The following is a 17,959-nucleotide window of genomic DNA, read 5'->3' as shown; positions in this document are numbered from 1 at the left end:
AAAACATCCCTGACTAGCGAAAAAGAAGAAGAAAAGAAAAGAGCAAGGCGCAATAGGAAAACAAAAGTGCATCCATCAGACAAATTCCTTCTTAGGTGTATGCGTACGAGGAAATCACTGGCGGATGGGCAGAAAATGCAAAAATGAGAAGCAGAAAGGGGAATCAAGAGAAAATAGAATCCAGCCGGAGTTAGTTTGAGGTCGAGGACTTCCGGCCAGGGACGACGATTTCAACGAGTCCATCATCTTCGCCGTCACTGCTGTCATTTTGGTCATCATCAAAGTGGGAGCTGACAGCCCGCGGCCGGCGGAACCCGCTATAGCGGGTTTGGCCAGGTAGGTTAGAATAACCGAGAGACTCGTTGATGATGGCTTCGTCCTCGTCGTCTGAGTCAATCAGGCCACTGGCACTGGGACCAACCATTTCGCCCATCTCGTCGTCTTCCTCCACTTCGAGGGGCACACGGACGTGTCGTCTGACGGCTTCTGTGCGACCATCACCATCCTCGTCTGACGAGTTATCAGAGAAAGAGTCTGATGGGCTGAAACCGGAGCTGGGGAACGTTGGGGAGAAAGTCTGGTCTGCATTTGCAGCGAAGTCGGTATTAGGGAAGGCCGAGTTACCGCCTTCGGTGTCATCATCAATCCCTGCAATGACAAATGGGTTGGTAGACCACTCTCGTGATTCTCCCTCTTCACCTTTTTCTTCCTCTTCTTCGGCGCCTGCATTTTCAGTCGCCTGCTGTTTCTGGGCGGCAAGACGAGCCGCCAATTGACGACGAGCTCTTGATGGTCCAAGGCTCAGTGGAGCCGGAGGCGGAGGCAAGATGGGAATGGGCTGACTTGCGGAATTTTCAGAGACCTAAAGAAGGGCCTGTCAGTAAAAGACTTGGACTCTCTAGTGATGGGACCGCGCAAGACAAGCTATGAAAAATCATGAAACAAGAACAGACTCGATGTAGAAGCCAGCAGTACCAAAATAGAAGATGATCCAGAAACAAGTGAGTGTGTAAGAGGTCCGCTTCGTCCTTGGTCAAATGGTCCAGTAAAAGAGTAGAAAAATGGTATCGCAAACAAGGCGTACAAAAGGTGGCGAGAAGAGAAAAAAATTCAAAGGTAAATGATCACAGGGACAGAAGTATACAAGGTCGCGGGATGGTGTTCGAGCGCGTCGCAGCATGATCGTCAACGGTGATCCAGAGGAGTTGTACCCACATTCTCGGAATCGCCATGTTCGCCAATGTTGGCATCTCTGTCATCCTGGTCATCCATTTCCTCGTCTTCGTCGTCACTCGAGCTTGCGAAGCCGCTAAGCAAAGAAGTACCACCGCCGCCGACGGCTCCGCCAGACACACTACCTTGGTTGATGTCAAACACTTGGAAAGTAGAGCCACTGATTCCCCCATTCAATCCCGCCTCGGCGAGAGCATTGGAGTTGCTGAAACCTTGGCTGGAGCTAGATGAGCCAATGACGGTTGTTTGACGAGAGCCAACAGCCATGTCCGGGCGTACACCGCCCAAAATGGCGTTATCGCGCTCCCTAGTCTCAGAAAGGGTTTGCTCAACGTAGTCAATCCACTCGGGATTCAGAACCGACTCCATTACAGATCGTGACAGAAGTTCAGGCGGGTGGCGCTCGCTGAATTTGACGACCTCTTCGGCGACTAGCGTAAGGTGGCCCATGTAACCAAGACGGATCTGCTTGGTGCGCTGGGCCTCGTCGCTGCGCTTCTGTCCCTCCACGATTGCGGATGTAATTTGACCAACCTCGAACACGCTAATTGCGAGAGCGCGATTATAACCGCGTTCCATGGGTCCATTAAACACTTGCTGGACCACATCGTAGACGACATTGTGAAGGAAGTTGTTCCAAGGGAATCGGAAGAAGAAACCCTATATAAAGTCAGAATGGAAAATGTGAACGTTACTACAGGTCGGGACTACTCACCAGGATAGTTGGCACCACCTTGTTCTCAACGAACTGGGTCTTCAAATAATCTCCAACCACGGGCCGTCCGTCAGTGTCATACTGAATATACTGCTCGGCAGAATCCTCAGCGCCTCCGTCATTCGCAGGTCCTCTCTCCTGAGCAGATTCAGTGATGGCAGAAGATCCTTCCGGATGATGTTCCGGGTGAGTAGAAGAATCGGATGGCTGATCTTTCGAGGCAAAGAGCGGAGATGGAACATCCTCGGTATTAACAGACCCCGAGACCTGCTCCTTATCCTGTTCAACAGATGTCTGTTGCTCACCGGGCTTTTCATGGTCGAGCTCGATCTCTCCAACTTGATCCGCAAGGCCAGTGGTTCCTGTGGGAGAGTCGGGGTTCTGGGGCGCCTTCGCAGTATCGGGCTCGGCCTTTGGCGCATCTACGGGCGTAGAGTCTGCAGTGGGCTGGGGACATTCTTGTGTAGCCTGTTTGGCCCTAGCCTCATTGGCATTCTCGCCGACCAATACACCAGAGGCACCCACATCCTCGAAGTCCTCCTCTTCCCCAGCACGGGGTTTCAAAGCCTCCGGTGAGCTAACATCCATGGCCGATCCATTGGTGAAATCCACAGTGGTATCGTTATAATCCATACCAGACTGCTCGTCATGGTGAGGATTGAAGACACCCTCCCGAATCAATCTCTCACGTTCAGTATCGCGATGCCGAACATAGTCCTCACTGCCAGGTTCGTTCAGAAGACCCATATTACTGCAGTGAAGCAATTCTGCCATCAATTCACATGTCTTGAAGCGATCAAAGCCGAGGGGCTCGATTTTGGCACCCCATGCGGAGTTCAGCCGGCCTCGATCCACAGATTTCAGCTGGGTGCCATCATGGACAGCGTGCTTGGAGCTTTGAATAAGAGCCATGAAGTCGGGGATATGTTGAGCGAATGAGCGAAGCAGGCTGCCCAGGTAGATCGGGTCATAAGGCGTAGGCATGGAGTCAGGGCCACCGAGGTGCTCGGGGTCATAGTCAGAGTTATTCTTGCGGATGACCTCGATCACAATACCCACGCCCACAGTTAGTGGGTTGCCACCCTTCAGCATTGCATCGATAAGTTGCTGAATACACTCAGGTGAGACGAGTTGTCGGGTAAGGCTGTTGGGGCCAATGCAGGACTGATCATTTGGCGTGGCATTGGCGGAAATGGTGATGATGGCTTTGAGGAAGTCACCTGCGGATGTCTGCACGGAACCGGGGTATTCGGGGGACAGGAAGGAAAGAAGCGTAGGGACTAGGTCCTGCGACTTCAGCCAGTCCACCGTACCTTGGCCTCCCTCGGCTTTTTCTAGACTGATGATCTTGAGCAGGAGATCCATGACCATTGGATTGTCGACATGCTGTAATATCGCGGGAACAATCCCATCAAGCAATTTCAGGAAGTCCAACATCTCCTCCGTCTTTTTATCTAGTAAAGTTTCGTTCACCTTGGTGAAGTAGCTTGCCTGCAGAGAGTCCAGCGGCGCAGGTCGTCGGAGGAAGCCCCAGAAGTCGCGCAAGTACGAGGGATTGGCCATCATCGACTCCAGGATGGACCAAGTTTCAGACGAGAGAACCTCGCACGCCACGTAGGCGTGCTTCAAACGAGTCTTCTCGACCTTATCGAGGTCCTCGGGGTCCAGCACATCTCTCAGCGGGTCGCATTCCTTCTCTTGTTTCCCTTCCTGGTGTTCACTGTCGGCCTGTTCCGATGGTTTTGCCGTGGAGCCTGCATCGCGCGCGGCATCTTTTTCGTGAGAATCATCATCATCATTTTCTTCGTCGTCATTCACCAAGCTTGGTGCAGTCACATAGTCCATAAGCCGTTTCAAGACATGGTCTTCGCGCAGGTATTCTATGAGTTTTGTATTATGCTGTTTCAATTCCTGGATGATCTCCGGCTCATCCAGCAGGTCCTCGAGAGTGACCTCCGGCTTGTCAAGAAGGGTATCGATGGTGGAGATACTGGCATATCCCCCAAAACGCCAGAACATGATGGATTATATAGCCGAAAAGCACGATTCATGAGATGGTTCGTTTCGTGGGTCTCCGAGATATCGTAACGGAGTGGACTATGGTACACGGGGTGGGAGTGGGTGGATTGAAGGGTTCGAGGGGGCGCTGAGAGGGGGTTTTCGCCGGACAGCGCGATACACCGGAAGTGTGTCCACACAGAGGGAGTCGCGGGCGGTCCAGCGGGGGTAGGGAGAGAGATTTGACCGTGGCGTTTGCCCCTGCAAGGCAAAAAAAAAAAAAAAAAAGGAGAACGGTATAGATCGAAACGAATCTAGCGCTGGGTCTGAGGGTCAGCGATCCAGCTCGAATGGTTGCATCAATCACGGAGCTGATGGTGTGCACCCGAGGGGAGACTCAATCTTCACGGGACGGGACTCCCACGCCGATCAGAAGGCTCGGATGCGATAAAGCCGCGCAGAAATTCGTGAGATGCAACGAGCTTGACCACGTACCTTCGAAATCAAGAGAGCGACGAAGAAAAGAGGGGAGGGACTGAAGGCCTCCCGGGGTGGGTGGTGGATGATGGGAAGGGGAAGAACTGGAGGAGCGGGAGAGTCAAAATGCGGGCGGGAATGCAGGACGACTCACTACCCGTCCATCAAGGAACCAGGTGCAAGACGGACAGTTCGGGGCACGCGTGAGTGGGTTTGAGGAGGTTTGAAGATGAGAGGATCAGATACCAGAGCCACGAGCAGGGGCGGGTCGTGGTATTTGGTACATGTAATCAAGTCCGGGCTTTGCAGCTCCGACCAGGGCAGCGATAAGCCCACGGGGCCCCCGGGATTGCATCCTGGCCAGGATCCGGATGTTCTCGAAGGGATGGTCTATGCGACAGCATCTCTCTACTCAGATTGCCTGGATGTCCATATGGTCCATGTCTCGCGCGTCTAGTTGATGGCCTACGATCTCATGCTACAGGGGCGCTCATGTAGATATCCATCTTCCTCCCTCTTCCTCCCTCTTCCTCCCTCTTCCTCCATATCCCTCCATATCCCTCCGCGCGTGGGTGTGAAGAAGACAGCAGAACCGAGAGATTCCGATCCTGGAGACTGGACTTTCCCCGGATATAACTGTGGCGTTCAGGTTAAGATCCTTTCGGAATTCAGTCTGGGGGCGTCCAGCATCTCGAGATATCATCGGGGGCGGGATCGAATCTCAGCAGTTCCCAGGGCGCTTCCCAGGGGGGGAAGCCGAGGCTCATGGACCCTAGTTCACATTGTCAATAGACCTGATCGTGTCCCCGATCAGGTGTCCTCCTCCGGTCATCTGGGTCGGACATGGTGAGCATCGGCGGGTACAGATCGACCCAATCGACCCAGTCGACCTCATCGAGATGTCTGGCCAAAGCTCAATGTACTGGGTACGTCCAGTGGGCACCGAGGGGTAGTGGACCACATGGGTACCCGGTACTCCGCCCTGCCCAATCCACTGCCCAAGCAATCTCGCCTGACGAGGTGGGATGGCCCCTACAAACTGGGACTGGATGCAGATGGCCTCTGCATAATGTCCTGCTGTTATCACTTGCATGACTATGATGGTTCCCGTACCATGTGTCATCGGACAGAATCAATAGCCCGTAGCAGAGGATATCGTCAAACCTTCCCAGGTGCGAGTCGAAGCGATTGATATTCCACTAATATTCCGCCATCACGTGTTTGTGGCCTGAGGCCCCACTGACGTCGTGCTCCGCATTATCGGTGCCTGCGGACGATCGTCTGGATGCGGGACACAACAAGTGGACAAGCATTCGAGTCATTCGTCCCTGACCCCTCCCCATAACTCCCACCGCGCTGGTCACTGGCAACTGGCAGTTGCTTGAGAGTGGTCCAACAGGGAATTGTATGGTTGACATCCCCTACTGAGAATTTGACGGCCCTCTGAATCGGCCAACATGAATCGTTTATTTGGCACGAAGAGTGCGGCTCCCAAGCCGACGCTGGACGGCGCGATTTCGAAGGTAGAAGCTTACTCTTTCTGATCTACTTTGCGATTATTTAGATTCGTCTCTCTAACTCCTCCCCGTTCGCAACAGGTCGAAGGCCGCGTCTCCAGTATCGACGTCAAGCTCGCCGCTCTCAATAATGAGCTCTCCACCTACCAAGCAAAACTCGCCAAGATGCGCGACGGGCCTGGCAAGCAGGCTCTGCGCCAAAAAGCGCTCAAGGTACTCCAACGGCGGAAGCAGTACGAGGCGCAACGCGATCAGCTCTCCCAACAATCCTGGAACATGGAGCAGGCCGGCATGATGCAGGACAACCTTCAGAATGTCATGACCACAGTGGACGCGATGAAGACTACGACAAAGGAGCTGAAGAAGCAGTATGGCAAGGTCGATATCGACAAGATCGAACGCATGCAGGACGAGATGGCCGATCTGATGGAGGTCGGCAATGAGATCCAAGAGAGCATCTCGCGGGCCTATGATCTTCCGGAAGAAGTGGACGAGGCCGACTTGGACGCCGAACTCGAGGCTCTGGGCGAAGAGTCCATGTTTGAGACGGAGATGGGGGCGGATGCGATGCCGAGCTTCTTGCAAGACGAGGTCGCTCCGCCACAGTTTATTGACGAACCACCGGAACAGGCGAAGGTCAAAGAGGCTGCTGGAGGAATTGGCTAATATAGTTTCTTTTCTCCAATATGAAATGGGAAAGACTGGGTATTCATTGGTGGATGATCAGTCCAGGGATCTATTATTCTTTTTTTATTTTTCTCTCTGTTATACTTCGTTACATGGAGACGCGCGAGTCACGACAATTTGTTTTCATTAGTGCGAAAATATCATATGCAGCGTTTTCATTATCAAATAATCGCTATCGGTCTATGCAAAGTTCTATGTATGCAATTGTATGATAATATGTAGAGAGGGTGAACCGAAATGGCAATTGCCCCTAGGGCTCCAGCGCAATGCATAAACAAAGTTAATATACGCAGGAGGTCAATGGTGAGTCAGCTACGCTTTGCCCATCCCGAGCAGGACAAGCAAGGCCACATTCATGATCACAATGAGTAACCAGACGAGGCCAGCAATCACAGACAGAATAAAATGGTTTCGCATAGACACCTGCCCGACCTCAGCCGAGCCATCGCCCTCAGCGGCCTGTTCGGTGGGGACGGTCATGTAGCGACTGAAGCATGTGAACCAAATGAGCGGGGCCGAGACAAATGGCAGAATGACACTGAGACAGACTTGGCTCGCTGTTAGCGTCTTATCCAATCCATTCTTGCCAACAGCAGCTGCAATGATGATACTCGGAATGATGCTGATAGAACGAGTAATGAGTCGCCGCATCCAAGGGCGGATACTCCATCTTAGCATGCCCTCGCTGACCATCTGGCCGGCCATGGTGCACACTATGCCCGCGGAGATACCAGACAAGAGGAGGGCCAAAGCGAAGATCATACCGGCCGCTTTAGAGATGGATGAAGAGAGTAAGTCGTAAATTCCAAACAAGTCGGCGCTAGCTCCTCCGGGAACGTCATAAAGAGAGGCGCCGGCGACGATGAGAATGGCGCTGTTGACAAATAGGGCAAACGTAAACAGCGACAGTGCCAATTCAATGATGGAATACTTCAAGCAACCTCGGATGGCATGGAGAGTCGGACGATACTCCACCTCACCGCCGTTGCTTCCTAGAGGCACGGTAGAGTCAACATAACCTGAATTGACGTCAAACTCCTTCAGGCGAGACTGGACCACGCCGCTTCCAAGAAAGAGGGAATGTGGCATCACGGTGGCACCGAGGATACCGCAACTTTGGTAAAGACTAGATAGCTCATATCAGCAAGATCGATATCTCTGAATATGGCTGAGGTAGGATCGCTTACCCTTCGGACTGCACAATGGCAGACGACGGCAAATACCCCCTGAAGACTTCTCCCACCGATTGTTCTTTGATCAGGGATAGCTGAATGCAAAAGCAAATCACTACGCCTAGAACGAGAGCCATGACGAAGAACTCAAAAAGGCGTAACCCCCACATGGACCCATTTGGGCGCCAAAAAAGGAGTAAGAAAAAGACATCCACCAGAGTGATAGCGCATCCAGCTACCAAGGGGATGTTGAGTAAAAGGTTCAACGAAATCGCAGATCCAACCACCTAATTTTGACTATGAGCTGGGGGACTACATGGTGGGGAGAAAATCGGGCGCAAGACAGCGCAACACATACCTCGGCAATATCAGTGGCAATGATGGCTGCTTCTGCAAAGATATAGAGGATAATAACCAGCCAGCGGGGAAGGTGCTCCCGGCAGTTCTCTGCCAGATTGAGGCCGGTCACTGTCCCCAGCTTGATGCACAGAGATTGCAGAAGGATTGCAAACAGGTTGGAGAGGAGAACGATGAACAGTAAGGCGTACTTGAACTCCGCACCGGCCGAAACATCGGTTGCGTAGTTTCCCGGATCGATATAGGCGACGGCGATAAGAAAACCAGGGCCCACGAAGCGGCTAAACTTCACCAGGCTACGGGCACAGTGCAGCGCAGACGAAGAGATTACATTTTTGAAGGGACGGCGAGGTGATCCGCTGGTCCTCGAGGTTGTCGGTTCACAACCCGAGGCGGCGGCGATCACTTCACCGTCCGCGGTCTTCTTGATCTCAGGATCGCGGCTTTCAAAACTGTGCGGGCGCGGCTCAATGGACATCGTATCGTCACCCGTGCCTGTGTTGGAGGCATTCTTGCGATGCACTCGAGCATTAGCGATGCCGTTGAAATCATTGCGGGTGGTGGTGTCCGGACTGAACGGTGGCGGATTCTGGTTCCAGCCCGGATGCTCGAGAGTGTCGTCGTTTCGCGAGGGGCAATTCATGGCGGCCGATTGGTAGGGATCCCATCCAAGGGGGAGGGGACGTCAGAAACGTTTAAATAGTCCTTGCAGAATCGGACATCACACGCCGATTGAGATATCGGGACGAGACTGGCTACCGAGAACCTTGTGAGCGATGTGGGGGAGGGTCCGACTCTGCCCGATTTTCGTGATGGCGCGGCAATGGCCGTCCAGAGCCAATGACTGTCGTCACGGCGGGTCTCGCCTAGACTGCGCGAAGACTCACCGTGCACACCGGGCACGTAAGGGAAATGAGCAATGGGAAAGGATGAGAGAATTAGAGTGTTGCCTGCAGGTCTCACTTGTCTTGGACGGGCTTGGATGTCTTGGATGGCCCGCAGGCGTTTGCAGATTGGCCTTATCAAGGAGGGGCGTCGCAAACGGCAGGGCGGATCGCGAGTTCCACCCCACCCCATGAACCCGACCCGATGAAGCTATTTATGTTCGCTCGTTCTAGAGTATAGAGCTCCAATCCATCCCGATCGCTGCGGTGCTACCCAATTTTCCCGGAACAAAGTTCAAGGCATGAGCTGGGAATGACGGTCTCCGCATACACGGGACGTGGCCAAACAGGGTCTACCCCGGCCAGACATCGGAAATCAGGAATCCATCGGAAGAACAACCCTACAGTGTATTATTGTTATTCGTTTTTTTGTTGTTTTTTTTTGACTAAAAAGGGCAAAAAGTAAAATTATTTCCTGATTCAATTGGAAAAACTTATGTGTCCCCACCCAGTTCAGTTGCGACCGTTGTGGAAGTATATAGATAGTTCCATCTTCATGATCAAGATGTAGAATATATACTTCAAGACCCTGCCCTGCCACTGCCCTGCCACACTGAGCCTACATTCATGGGAAAGACGCTTCGTCGACCAAATATATCAACCCTGAGCTCAAGATCAGACAAACCCTGTGTCTCCTTTCCACACCCCCCAAAACAGATTGATGCACACAGCCCCAACCAGCATCGCCCCCAAGGAGTCTCGCCATGCACATTGTCCATGATTCGGCCACCTTCACCGCCCGACCGACGCCAACACCAATGCCAACAACGCGTTGCCCCTCGCAACCTCTTCGCCCGCACGTTGTTTACTCCTCCACCCGGCGATCCAGCCAACCCCAAGGATCGACTCACCACGCTAGTTGTACCGGTCGAGGCGAGTGGGGATCCGATCCTCGATGTTGCCGTTGAGACACTGTTCAAATCCCCCCGGCTGCCCGGATTTTGGATTCTTGTTTTCCTCTTCTTCGTCGAGCTCTGTTCCCCTTCTTCGATCTTGCATAGCATTTTGTTTTCTGCATTGATTCCTGTTTGTTTTTGCTTTCGTTTATTCGCCGGACTGTTACTTGACGGTCCAGTTGCGCTTGTCTGCTCGGTTTCTGCTCGCGTTTGTTTACGTTTCAAAGATCCCGTAAGTGCGACGGTCCCTACCCGCGCCATCGAGGAGAACCGATATGCTAATGCGCAGGCAGTTGCTGGTCAAAGAGGATAAGCAATGGCTCCCAGTACTTCCGGCCCTCATATCTTTGATGACGCCAACCGTGCTCCTGCCCGAACCTCGGTTTTCAGGGCGATCATGTCTTCCAAAGCCCATAAACGAAACCAATCTGCCGACGACGCCATGCCCCCACCATCAGTGAACAAGCAATCGGGGCCTGGGCCTTTCCCATGGACGGAGCAGGCTGCTCCCAGCTCGGGTCATCTTCCGCTGGGGGAGATCGTCCCCAACCGGGACGCGGGCGATAACATGCCTGGCCAGAGACCCAACAACAAAGAGAGCAAAGGTGCTCTCCATAAGAAGACCAAAAGCGCAGTGTCTCTCAAGTCGTTGAGAAGCTACATGGAACGAAAGGACAATAAGTCTGACGAAAGATCCATCGTTGATTCAGAGGAAATGAAGCCTAAAAAGGCTAAGTCTTCTAACAGCCTATCTGCTATTCTCAAACGGTCCCAGCGGGGGCGCAAGGATGGCGCAAAGCAGAGCCGCGATAAAGAAAACCGAAGCCCCACAGATCTGGTGGACAATATGCCATCTCCACTTTGGCCTCAAGAGAACCCCCTCTATCAAGCACCCAGTAGCCGATCCAGGCAGAACTCTACAGCGGACAGGCGTCGCAGTGTCGCCGAGGAGGTTTCGCTCTACACACCCAAGGGATACAGCCCAGCTCAGCAACGAAACTTTTATGACTACCATCAGCCCTCTCTCACCCGTACCGGAGAGGCAAAGCCTCGACCCAAGTCGGAATGCCTGGCGGGAAATCGAAAGATGAGGGATGTGATGGGCTCTCTCCAAAGGGCTCCAACCGGAGATAATGTCTCAATTGATAGTGCTTCATCGAAGGGAACAGGACTGACAAGGGCGAGAAAGACATCACCCTCCGAGTCCCCTGCTCCCCCGGCCAAGGATCAGGCCAACCCGAAGAGACTGTCTCGGGTTCAGGCGGCCATCTCGGCTTTCAATGCAAAAGAACGGGATGCAGAGGTACACCAGCATTTGAATTCCAAAGATCTGGAAAGTGAATTTGAGAAGTTGCTGGTTTGTATTCCCCAAAGAAACTCCTGGATTGCTCTTGTGGACTAACATGGGGCTAGGATGCGAGAAATATTCCTCACAATATGCGTGATAAGATGCGGTCTCTTGATACCAACATCAAGGCTGATTTTATCCAGAAGGATCGGTTTGAAAACGGCACTCCCCACAGTGCCGGGGCTCCAGACAGCCGCCGTGGTCGTGGAAAGGAGTCCAAGGATTCCCAGGACCGCAAGGGCTCACGGTCACGTTCTCGAAGCCGTGGGTTTACCTTTGGCCGGGGCTCTTCATCGCCTGGCAAGAAGGCTCGCCCAGATAGTGGGACTTTCAGCCGGCCAAGATCAGTGGATCTGTCGCAGCCTGTGGGTGTTTACACTACGCTCTCAGCCGCAGGGTCAACGGCTTCTCTTTCTGAAGCAGCAGCTGTCGACACTGCCGCTGACCCGTCTGATTTTGTTCACTACCTGCGAGAGATCCAGAAACCAGAGATGATCGAGGTGGGCAAGTTGCACAAACTCCGTCTTTTGCTCCGAAACGAAACCGTAAGCTGGGTTGATGGTTTCATTGCCGAAGGAGGCATGGATGAAATCGTTCAACTCATTTACCGTATCATGAAGATGGAATGGCGGTACGTTACTTTAAGTCCCAACCTGAGTCATGAGCATGTTCTAACCTACTTTTACAGAGAGGACCATGAAGATACCCTTCTTCATGAAGCGCTGCTTTGTCTAAAGGCTCTATGTACCACATCCATTGCCTTGGCACATCTGACTAGCATTGAGGCCGAACTCTTTCCGGCTTTGCTCAAAATGCTATTTGACGAGGAGAAGAAAGGTCCTAGCGAGTTCACCACTCGGGGAATAATAATCAACCTCCTGTTCACTCAGCTTTCGGCGGTTTCTCCCAATGAGCTACCCTCCAAGCGTGCCATGCGGATATTGTCATACTTGAGAGACCCATCTCCAGAGGCGGATAATCAGCCTGTATCCTTCATCGCCAATATATACCAGTCTCGGCCGTACCGTGTCTGGTGTAAGGAGGTAACCAACGTCACCAAAGAGGTCTTTTGGATCTTCCTTCACCACCTCAATGTGATTCCTACGCCCAAAGCAGATCCCAAGTCTGATGATCCCTTCACGGAATCCCGCCGATTGGAGGCAGGCCCCTACTATCAGCGGCATTTCCCTCCACCTCGCCCTCCTGTGCCCGCTGCCCCGTATGTCGGAGGCGTTGAGTGGGATGCAACCAACTACCTTGCTGTCCATCTTGACCTCCTGAACGGATTGATTGCCTCTCTACCAACCACAGATGAACGTAATCAACTCCGATCCGAGCTCCGTGCCTCTGGGTTCGAGAAGGTGATGGGCGGTAGTCTGCGGACCTGCAAGGAGAAGTTCTACTCATCCGTTCACGACTGCCTTCGCACCTGGGTTGCTGCCGCCGTTGAGGATGGCTGGCCCTACCTCCTTGTTCGCGAAGGTCCCCCTCGTGCCGGCGAGCCCGGTTCACCTACGAAATCTCCCAAGAAGTCTGCTCCGGGTAGCCCGAAGAAGGGGCTCCTGGATGAAAAACCACCAAAGCTCGACCTGGCTTTGGACTTTTCAGACAGCCGACCTGCCGCTTCAGGCCCTTTGACCCCATCGAGTGATCTGCGCAGCTGGCTTTGAATGCTACCCTCTGGATTCCAACATATCCGAGGCAGCATTTTTTTCACTTCTTTTCTTGTGTTTCTTTTCACCCTTTTCCTATGGTCTTCTCCGTTCACGTTTCATGACTAGGCGTTATGGGTCATATTTTCCCAAGAGAGTCGCACCAAGAGATTGTTTCTTTGGTTCCTTTGATTCGCCTTGTTGGAGTCTCTTTCCTCTTTTTGCTATTTCTCCGGCGTTGGCATTCCTGGTGTTGTTTTGGAAGTTTGCATATTCATCGTCTGGTGAACTGCTGGCGATGTAATGAATTCAAGATACGTTGCAGGTGGCGGGAGAGAACAGACTGCAAGGAGACACTTTGAACTTGATGCTCCTATGCTCTCTCTCTTTCCCTGGACTAGTGACGCCTGCTGTTTTTAGTGTATTTGCTCATGAACGACAGAAATGAGAATTGAATGATTTGTCACTGATTACGCTTTATCATTTGCCCTCTGTTAAGCATCATGATGTCAAGTGGATGTCGAATGGTTTGAAAGACCATAATACAGGCAAACAACACAAAGCTTGGTTTTTTCTTGAACGGCGTGTAAGTTTGTTTTATGAAGTAGGCTCGCATGCTACATGTAGTATATATCGTACATTTCAATGAAATCAACCATTTACAGAAGTCTCATGATTGCTCTTTCATCATTTACCGTTTTGTGATTCAGCTCCATTGTTACCATCAGCTCTCTTGACCGGGCCGGGAGGGGGAGGGCTGGAAAACACAGCTGAAATGCCCGAGAAGACGCCCTCTCGAATCTGCAATTAAAAAAAGTGTTAGTAGGTGACTGTCGTTGATGACCCAAATAGGTATTTCCAATACTCACCCCATCAAACGGTGTATCCTTGGTATCCCAGTTCATGAAGAGTACCGCATAGATCGCGACAACTGAAGGTACAGATCAGCAAATAGAACCTCGGCAAAAAAGGTCCATCTCTTGCAGATTCAAAAAAGCCTCCGAAATATACTTACATCCAATAATAATCCACTGTGTCAAGGTGACCATCTTGATGAACTTGGGCCGGGCATATTTCAGCGCAGCGCGACGCCGATACTTGCGCTCCAGCCGGAACTGATGCTTCGGGGAGAGCTTAGACATATCCGGGGGCCATTGACGCTTAGGCTTGTAGGCATTGTAGGGATCTTCTTCAGGGTATTCGAAGGGCTTGTGCTTGTCGGTAGAGAGGCGGAAGGGCGAAGCATTTTGGACTGCGGAGGATGCGAAAGGCGTCGGGATCGTGCTGGAGAAGAGTCGGGAGGAGCGAAGGGAGAGCGGTGTTGAGTTCTGGGGATTGCAATTAGGTCAGGTAATCATCTTTAGGTATCGAGATCTTTGCATGCTAATCGTACAGCGTAGAGCCATGTTGACTGTCTGCTGGCTTGGCTCTTGAGAGTTGCGACTGAGGTTGGGGACGCGAGGCGCGCCGCCGGAGCAGCGGCAGTAATAAATTGTCGGATCATGTAGCGCGCTTCCTGCAGGCCTGAGTACGTAAGAACTGGGGTTTTTGGGGGTCTAGCACTGATCGAGAGTGGGTGGGACGAGGGGGAAGATTGAATAATTGGAGTTGCGCGGTCGAGAAATCATCCAATTCGGCCTGGTCTTCCGATCTCCGCAGGCTCTCCGCATCCACGTTTTTTTGGCACAAGAAACGCCCACTGGGACTTGCATCACCACAACCTGTGCTCAACACAAGAGAAAAGAGCTAGATCCCGTCTTGCTCTTCATATGGGCATCTTTGGCTTCTCGGATTGAAAATCTATTTGTGAGCTTTTTTTTTCACCATTTTCCCCCTTATCTTTTCATTGGCAGGATTAGATAAGACGTCAATTTGAGAACTACTCTCTGAGCAAAGAATATATATCTTTGCCTTTGTGACTACGAATTTTTTTTTCTTGAAATCGAAGATATTGCAGAATTTGCAATGCAAATGAAATCATGTCGCTTGCTAGTATATGGGTTCGAAATCTTGGCTGGCTTTTCTCCCGGATACAATAACATTCTTTACAGTGATATCCTGGCACATGATCGATCCAAGCACCAGAATTGTGGTCAACTTTCGAAATTCTAGAATTACTCAATATTGAAAACATCGTCTAAAGAGTCAGACATCTAACACGGCTCTTGATATTGTGTTCAGGGAGGCGGCTGGACTTTGGCTTCTCCAATTTGGTGCCGACTCAAACATTTTCGGACTATCAAATAAGGGAAATCAGACGAGAAGGGCTTCGCAAAAGAACTGTAGAGGATTACAAAGACGTATCGCTTCTCCGATACGCAATTGTGTGAGGGGATTGAGATAGAGTTGACACAGTGATGAAAATTGAGGACTATAGCGGTAGAAACACGAAGTGAACGACGAGGGTGAACGGCGCGAGTTAAACTTAGTGATTGTCTCATAAGGCACAAGCGATTAAACTGTTATATTCGATCAACTATATCTTTCAAAGCTTGTTAAGGTAGCGCGGATGCCGAGTGGAATTGTTAGGGCATGGTTGGGAGGCACATGATCGGCAGCTTCCTTAACAAGCTGATATTGCTTGAACTTCATTTTCAAGACTCGGGATTTCACCAGAGTCTTTGTCATTCACTTGGTATTTCATATCATTACTCACTTCTGAACAGTTCTCGGTGCGCCCGACTGATGGCGCCGCTGATCACTCGACAGAATCATTCGCTTTCCCCTTCGGCGCCTGGCTATGGAAAAGGTCCGTCAATCGATCCAGTTCCAGTGACGAAGTCCATCGACCCAAGCGTCTTCGGTGAGCTTTTCGCGGGAACTATTGGGATATTTGTGCTTGCGGTTTTGTTCTGGAAGGGAGGCAAATTCATGCGCTCGTTGAACCGACACAAGGTAGTGAGAGAAGGCAAATTGACGACGACCCGATACTCAAGGACCTGGTACGGTTGGGTTGCAAGAGAGACTCATGAGAGAAACAAATTGTTTCTCCGCAAGCTATTCAAGCCTGTTCTACGGTGGATGTCTTGGAAGTCAACCCAGGCAGACTATCAATGGGTCTGGTGGAATCCTGGGCAGGAGGTGATGACAGAACGCCGGCACAATGGGCGACGATCGAAGTGGTTACCAGAAGGTCCTCCAAGCTGGAATTTTCCCTCTGCTGATGAGACGCGAGGACTTCCAATACCTATAGGATGCCATGGAGCATTATGTGATTATCCAAATCCTGACTTACTTCGACCCACAGAAGCTTTACGAATATCAGGATGCTCAGAAAGAAATAATGATCCGCAGCCACGAGTCAGCTTGAGTCAAACCGGCAGAGAAGAAAGAGGGACTTCTTCCACATCGCAGGAAATGTTTACGCCACCGTCAATATCTCACCAAAGTGGCTCCGATGATCAACTTGATGTGGATCCGTCGTTTGATAGGAGAGGTCCAAATAGTCTCCCAAAATTGGCAGAGGATTCTCAATCGCCATCAACCCCAAGAAGCACACGATGCTTTCCACAAATGGTGGCATCACAGACGGATCTACGGACATACCGAACGCTGCACCCTTCAAATTGTTTGCACATGACACACAGTTCTTTTAGGCTGACTGAGCCTGGACGCTGCTTACCAGTAAAAGAATGCTCCAGAATCTTGACACAAAACCTTCATCCAACTAGACTTGGCCGATACTCTCAGTCAAGAAGACACCGAGGATGGTCAGCAAGGATGCAGATTGACGCCAAAAAAAGACATGCTCGTGTTGATCTGAGAGATTCGTCCGGGCCCCCTGGAACACCTCTCACAGATTTATTGGCCAGTTTTCTGTCCGAGCAAAGCTGCAGCAGCGTTGCAATCGATCGAATCCATGAAGACACGAGAGGCGCGAAGAGTCTCAATTCAAGTCCATTCGCTAGAATTGACCACCGCCATATACGAACGGAAGTGCCATATCTTACCTCTCCAAAGGTTGTCTCGAGCACTAACAAATATAAAAGTGCGCCGGTTCGAATTCGATCAATCATGAGTACAGAAGTGCTTTCTGTATCCCCTCATAACTCGCCGTGGCACTCATGGCGAGAAATAAAGAGGCCGAAAATTTGCGGAAACTTAGCACATGATGTTTGGGAGCCTGCTACCCCGGTGAAAACCCAGTGCCCACCTTTTTTTGGCCCCTTTGATGGGTCCACGGTCGAGATCACAAGGCGCAAGGACACCCTCCATGATTGGGAGATCCGACTGGTTGATCGACTAGATCGCAAACTAGGATGGATGTATAATGAGACAACGCCTGGACAAAAGCCTTATCATTTTGCTCTGCTTGCCAATCATTGGCTAAATAGAGAAACCTGGCTGGTGATTGATCCAGTCTCGCGAGTTCCGATCCATCATCGCCGCCAGTGGGGGGATCCACGATTCAACGTACCTTACCCAGAACCTGGCCATAACTCTAGACCCAAGTATCCGGCTGCGATTCGGAAGAGAGCACAAATCCCCCGAATTGATGCATGGCGTGCGGCAGTCAACAACCAAAGACGTGCATCAGGGATCCGAGACGTTCTTCGAACAGTGGAGCTCTATGAAGATTCAGCGGAGGAACCACCTGATGGGAAGATTGATCCAGCATGCTGGATCTTGCCCAAGCCACCCCAAGGATTTTCAATGTCAACTTCTCAGAGAAATGCATGGTATGAAGGAGGCGCTGGATGGCAAGAGACACTTGACAATTGGCAGCAAGTCCGCCGAGGATATCGCCTTCGCAAGATTATCCATGAAGGCCGCGCGAATCGGAATCGAGTGAAGGAAATTGCGACGCAAATCAATCGAGGGAGTCGCATCACGTCCCTCAAGCTGCTTCCCAGGGAACGTGAGCAGACGGTGCATTCCAGTCAAGCTGTGCCCCAATGATTCCACTCGTCTTCGTTCCTTTCAGCTTCGAACTTTAACTATCGTACGTATAAAATCGAACATT

General features: G+C 51.5%; 6 protein-coding genes across 6 annotated transcripts; 3 read left to right on the top strand and 3 right to left on the bottom strand.

Moving 5' to 3' along the window:
- Positions 1-190: 190 nt before the first annotated feature.
- On the bottom strand, positions 191-3,967 carry N7462_007525 (SAPS family protein; the record flags this gene model as incomplete). Its single annotated transcript, XM_057079243.1, has 3 exons — positions 191-862; positions 1,216-1,893; positions 1,949-3,967. 3 exons carry the CDS (start codon positions 3,965-3,967, stop codon positions 191-193), a joined length of 3,369 nt encoding a protein of 1,122 aa, XP_056931913.1.
- Positions 3,968-5,880: 1,913 nt separating this feature from the next.
- Positions 5,881-6,606, top strand: N7462_007524 (putative SNF7 family protein (Cta1); the record flags this gene model as incomplete). Its single annotated transcript, XM_057079242.1, has 2 exons — positions 5,881-5,946; positions 6,022-6,606. 2 exons carry the CDS (start codon positions 5,881-5,883, stop codon positions 6,604-6,606), a joined length of 651 nt encoding a protein of 216 aa, XP_056931912.1.
- Positions 6,607-6,939: 333 nt separating this feature from the next.
- N7462_007523 (NRAMP family metal ion transporter) lies at positions 6,940-8,799 on the bottom strand (the record flags this gene model as incomplete). The annotated part of the gene is made up of 3 exons (XM_057079241.1): positions 6,940-7,753; positions 7,815-8,086; positions 8,158-8,799. The coding sequence occupies 3 exons, from the start codon at positions 8,797-8,799 to the stop codon at positions 6,940-6,942; spliced, it is 1,728 nt and encodes a 575-aa protein (XP_056931911.1).
- A 1,018-nt stretch (positions 8,800-9,817) lies between these two features.
- Positions 9,818-13,014, top strand: N7462_007522 (uncharacterized protein; the record flags this gene model as incomplete). Its single annotated transcript, XM_057079240.1, has 5 exons — positions 9,818-10,126; positions 10,176-10,228; positions 10,324-11,353; positions 11,410-11,975; positions 12,033-13,014. 5 exons carry the CDS (start codon positions 9,818-9,820, stop codon positions 13,012-13,014), a joined length of 2,940 nt encoding a protein of 979 aa, XP_056931910.1.
- Positions 13,015-13,683: 669 nt separating this feature from the next.
- On the bottom strand, positions 13,684-14,500 carry N7462_007521 (uncharacterized protein; the record flags this gene model as incomplete). Its single annotated transcript, XM_057079239.1, has 4 exons — positions 13,684-13,797; positions 13,866-13,927; positions 14,012-14,324; positions 14,390-14,500. The coding sequence occupies 4 exons, from the start codon at positions 14,498-14,500 to the stop codon at positions 13,684-13,686; spliced, it is 600 nt and encodes a 199-aa protein (XP_056931909.1).
- Positions 14,501-17,010: 2,510 nt separating this feature from the next.
- On the top strand, positions 17,011-17,895 carry N7462_007520 (uncharacterized protein; the record flags this gene model as incomplete). Its single annotated transcript, XM_057079238.1, has 1 exon — positions 17,011-17,895. The coding sequence occupies one exon, from the start codon at positions 17,011-17,013 to the stop codon at positions 17,893-17,895; it is 885 nt and encodes a 294-aa protein (XP_056931908.1).
- Positions 17,896-17,959: the final 64 nt, after the last annotated feature.

This window comes from Penicillium macrosclerotiorum (assembly GCF_028827735.1).
Source record: "Penicillium macrosclerotiorum strain IBT 26536 chromosome Unknown utg000007l_segment0_segment0, whole genome shotgun sequence".
Classification (NCBI taxonomy): Eukaryota; Fungi; Ascomycota; class Eurotiomycetes; order Eurotiales; family Aspergillaceae; genus Penicillium; species Penicillium macrosclerotiorum.
Note: the sequence above shows the minus strand (reverse complement) of the source record. Positions and strands in the feature narration are given on the sequence as shown.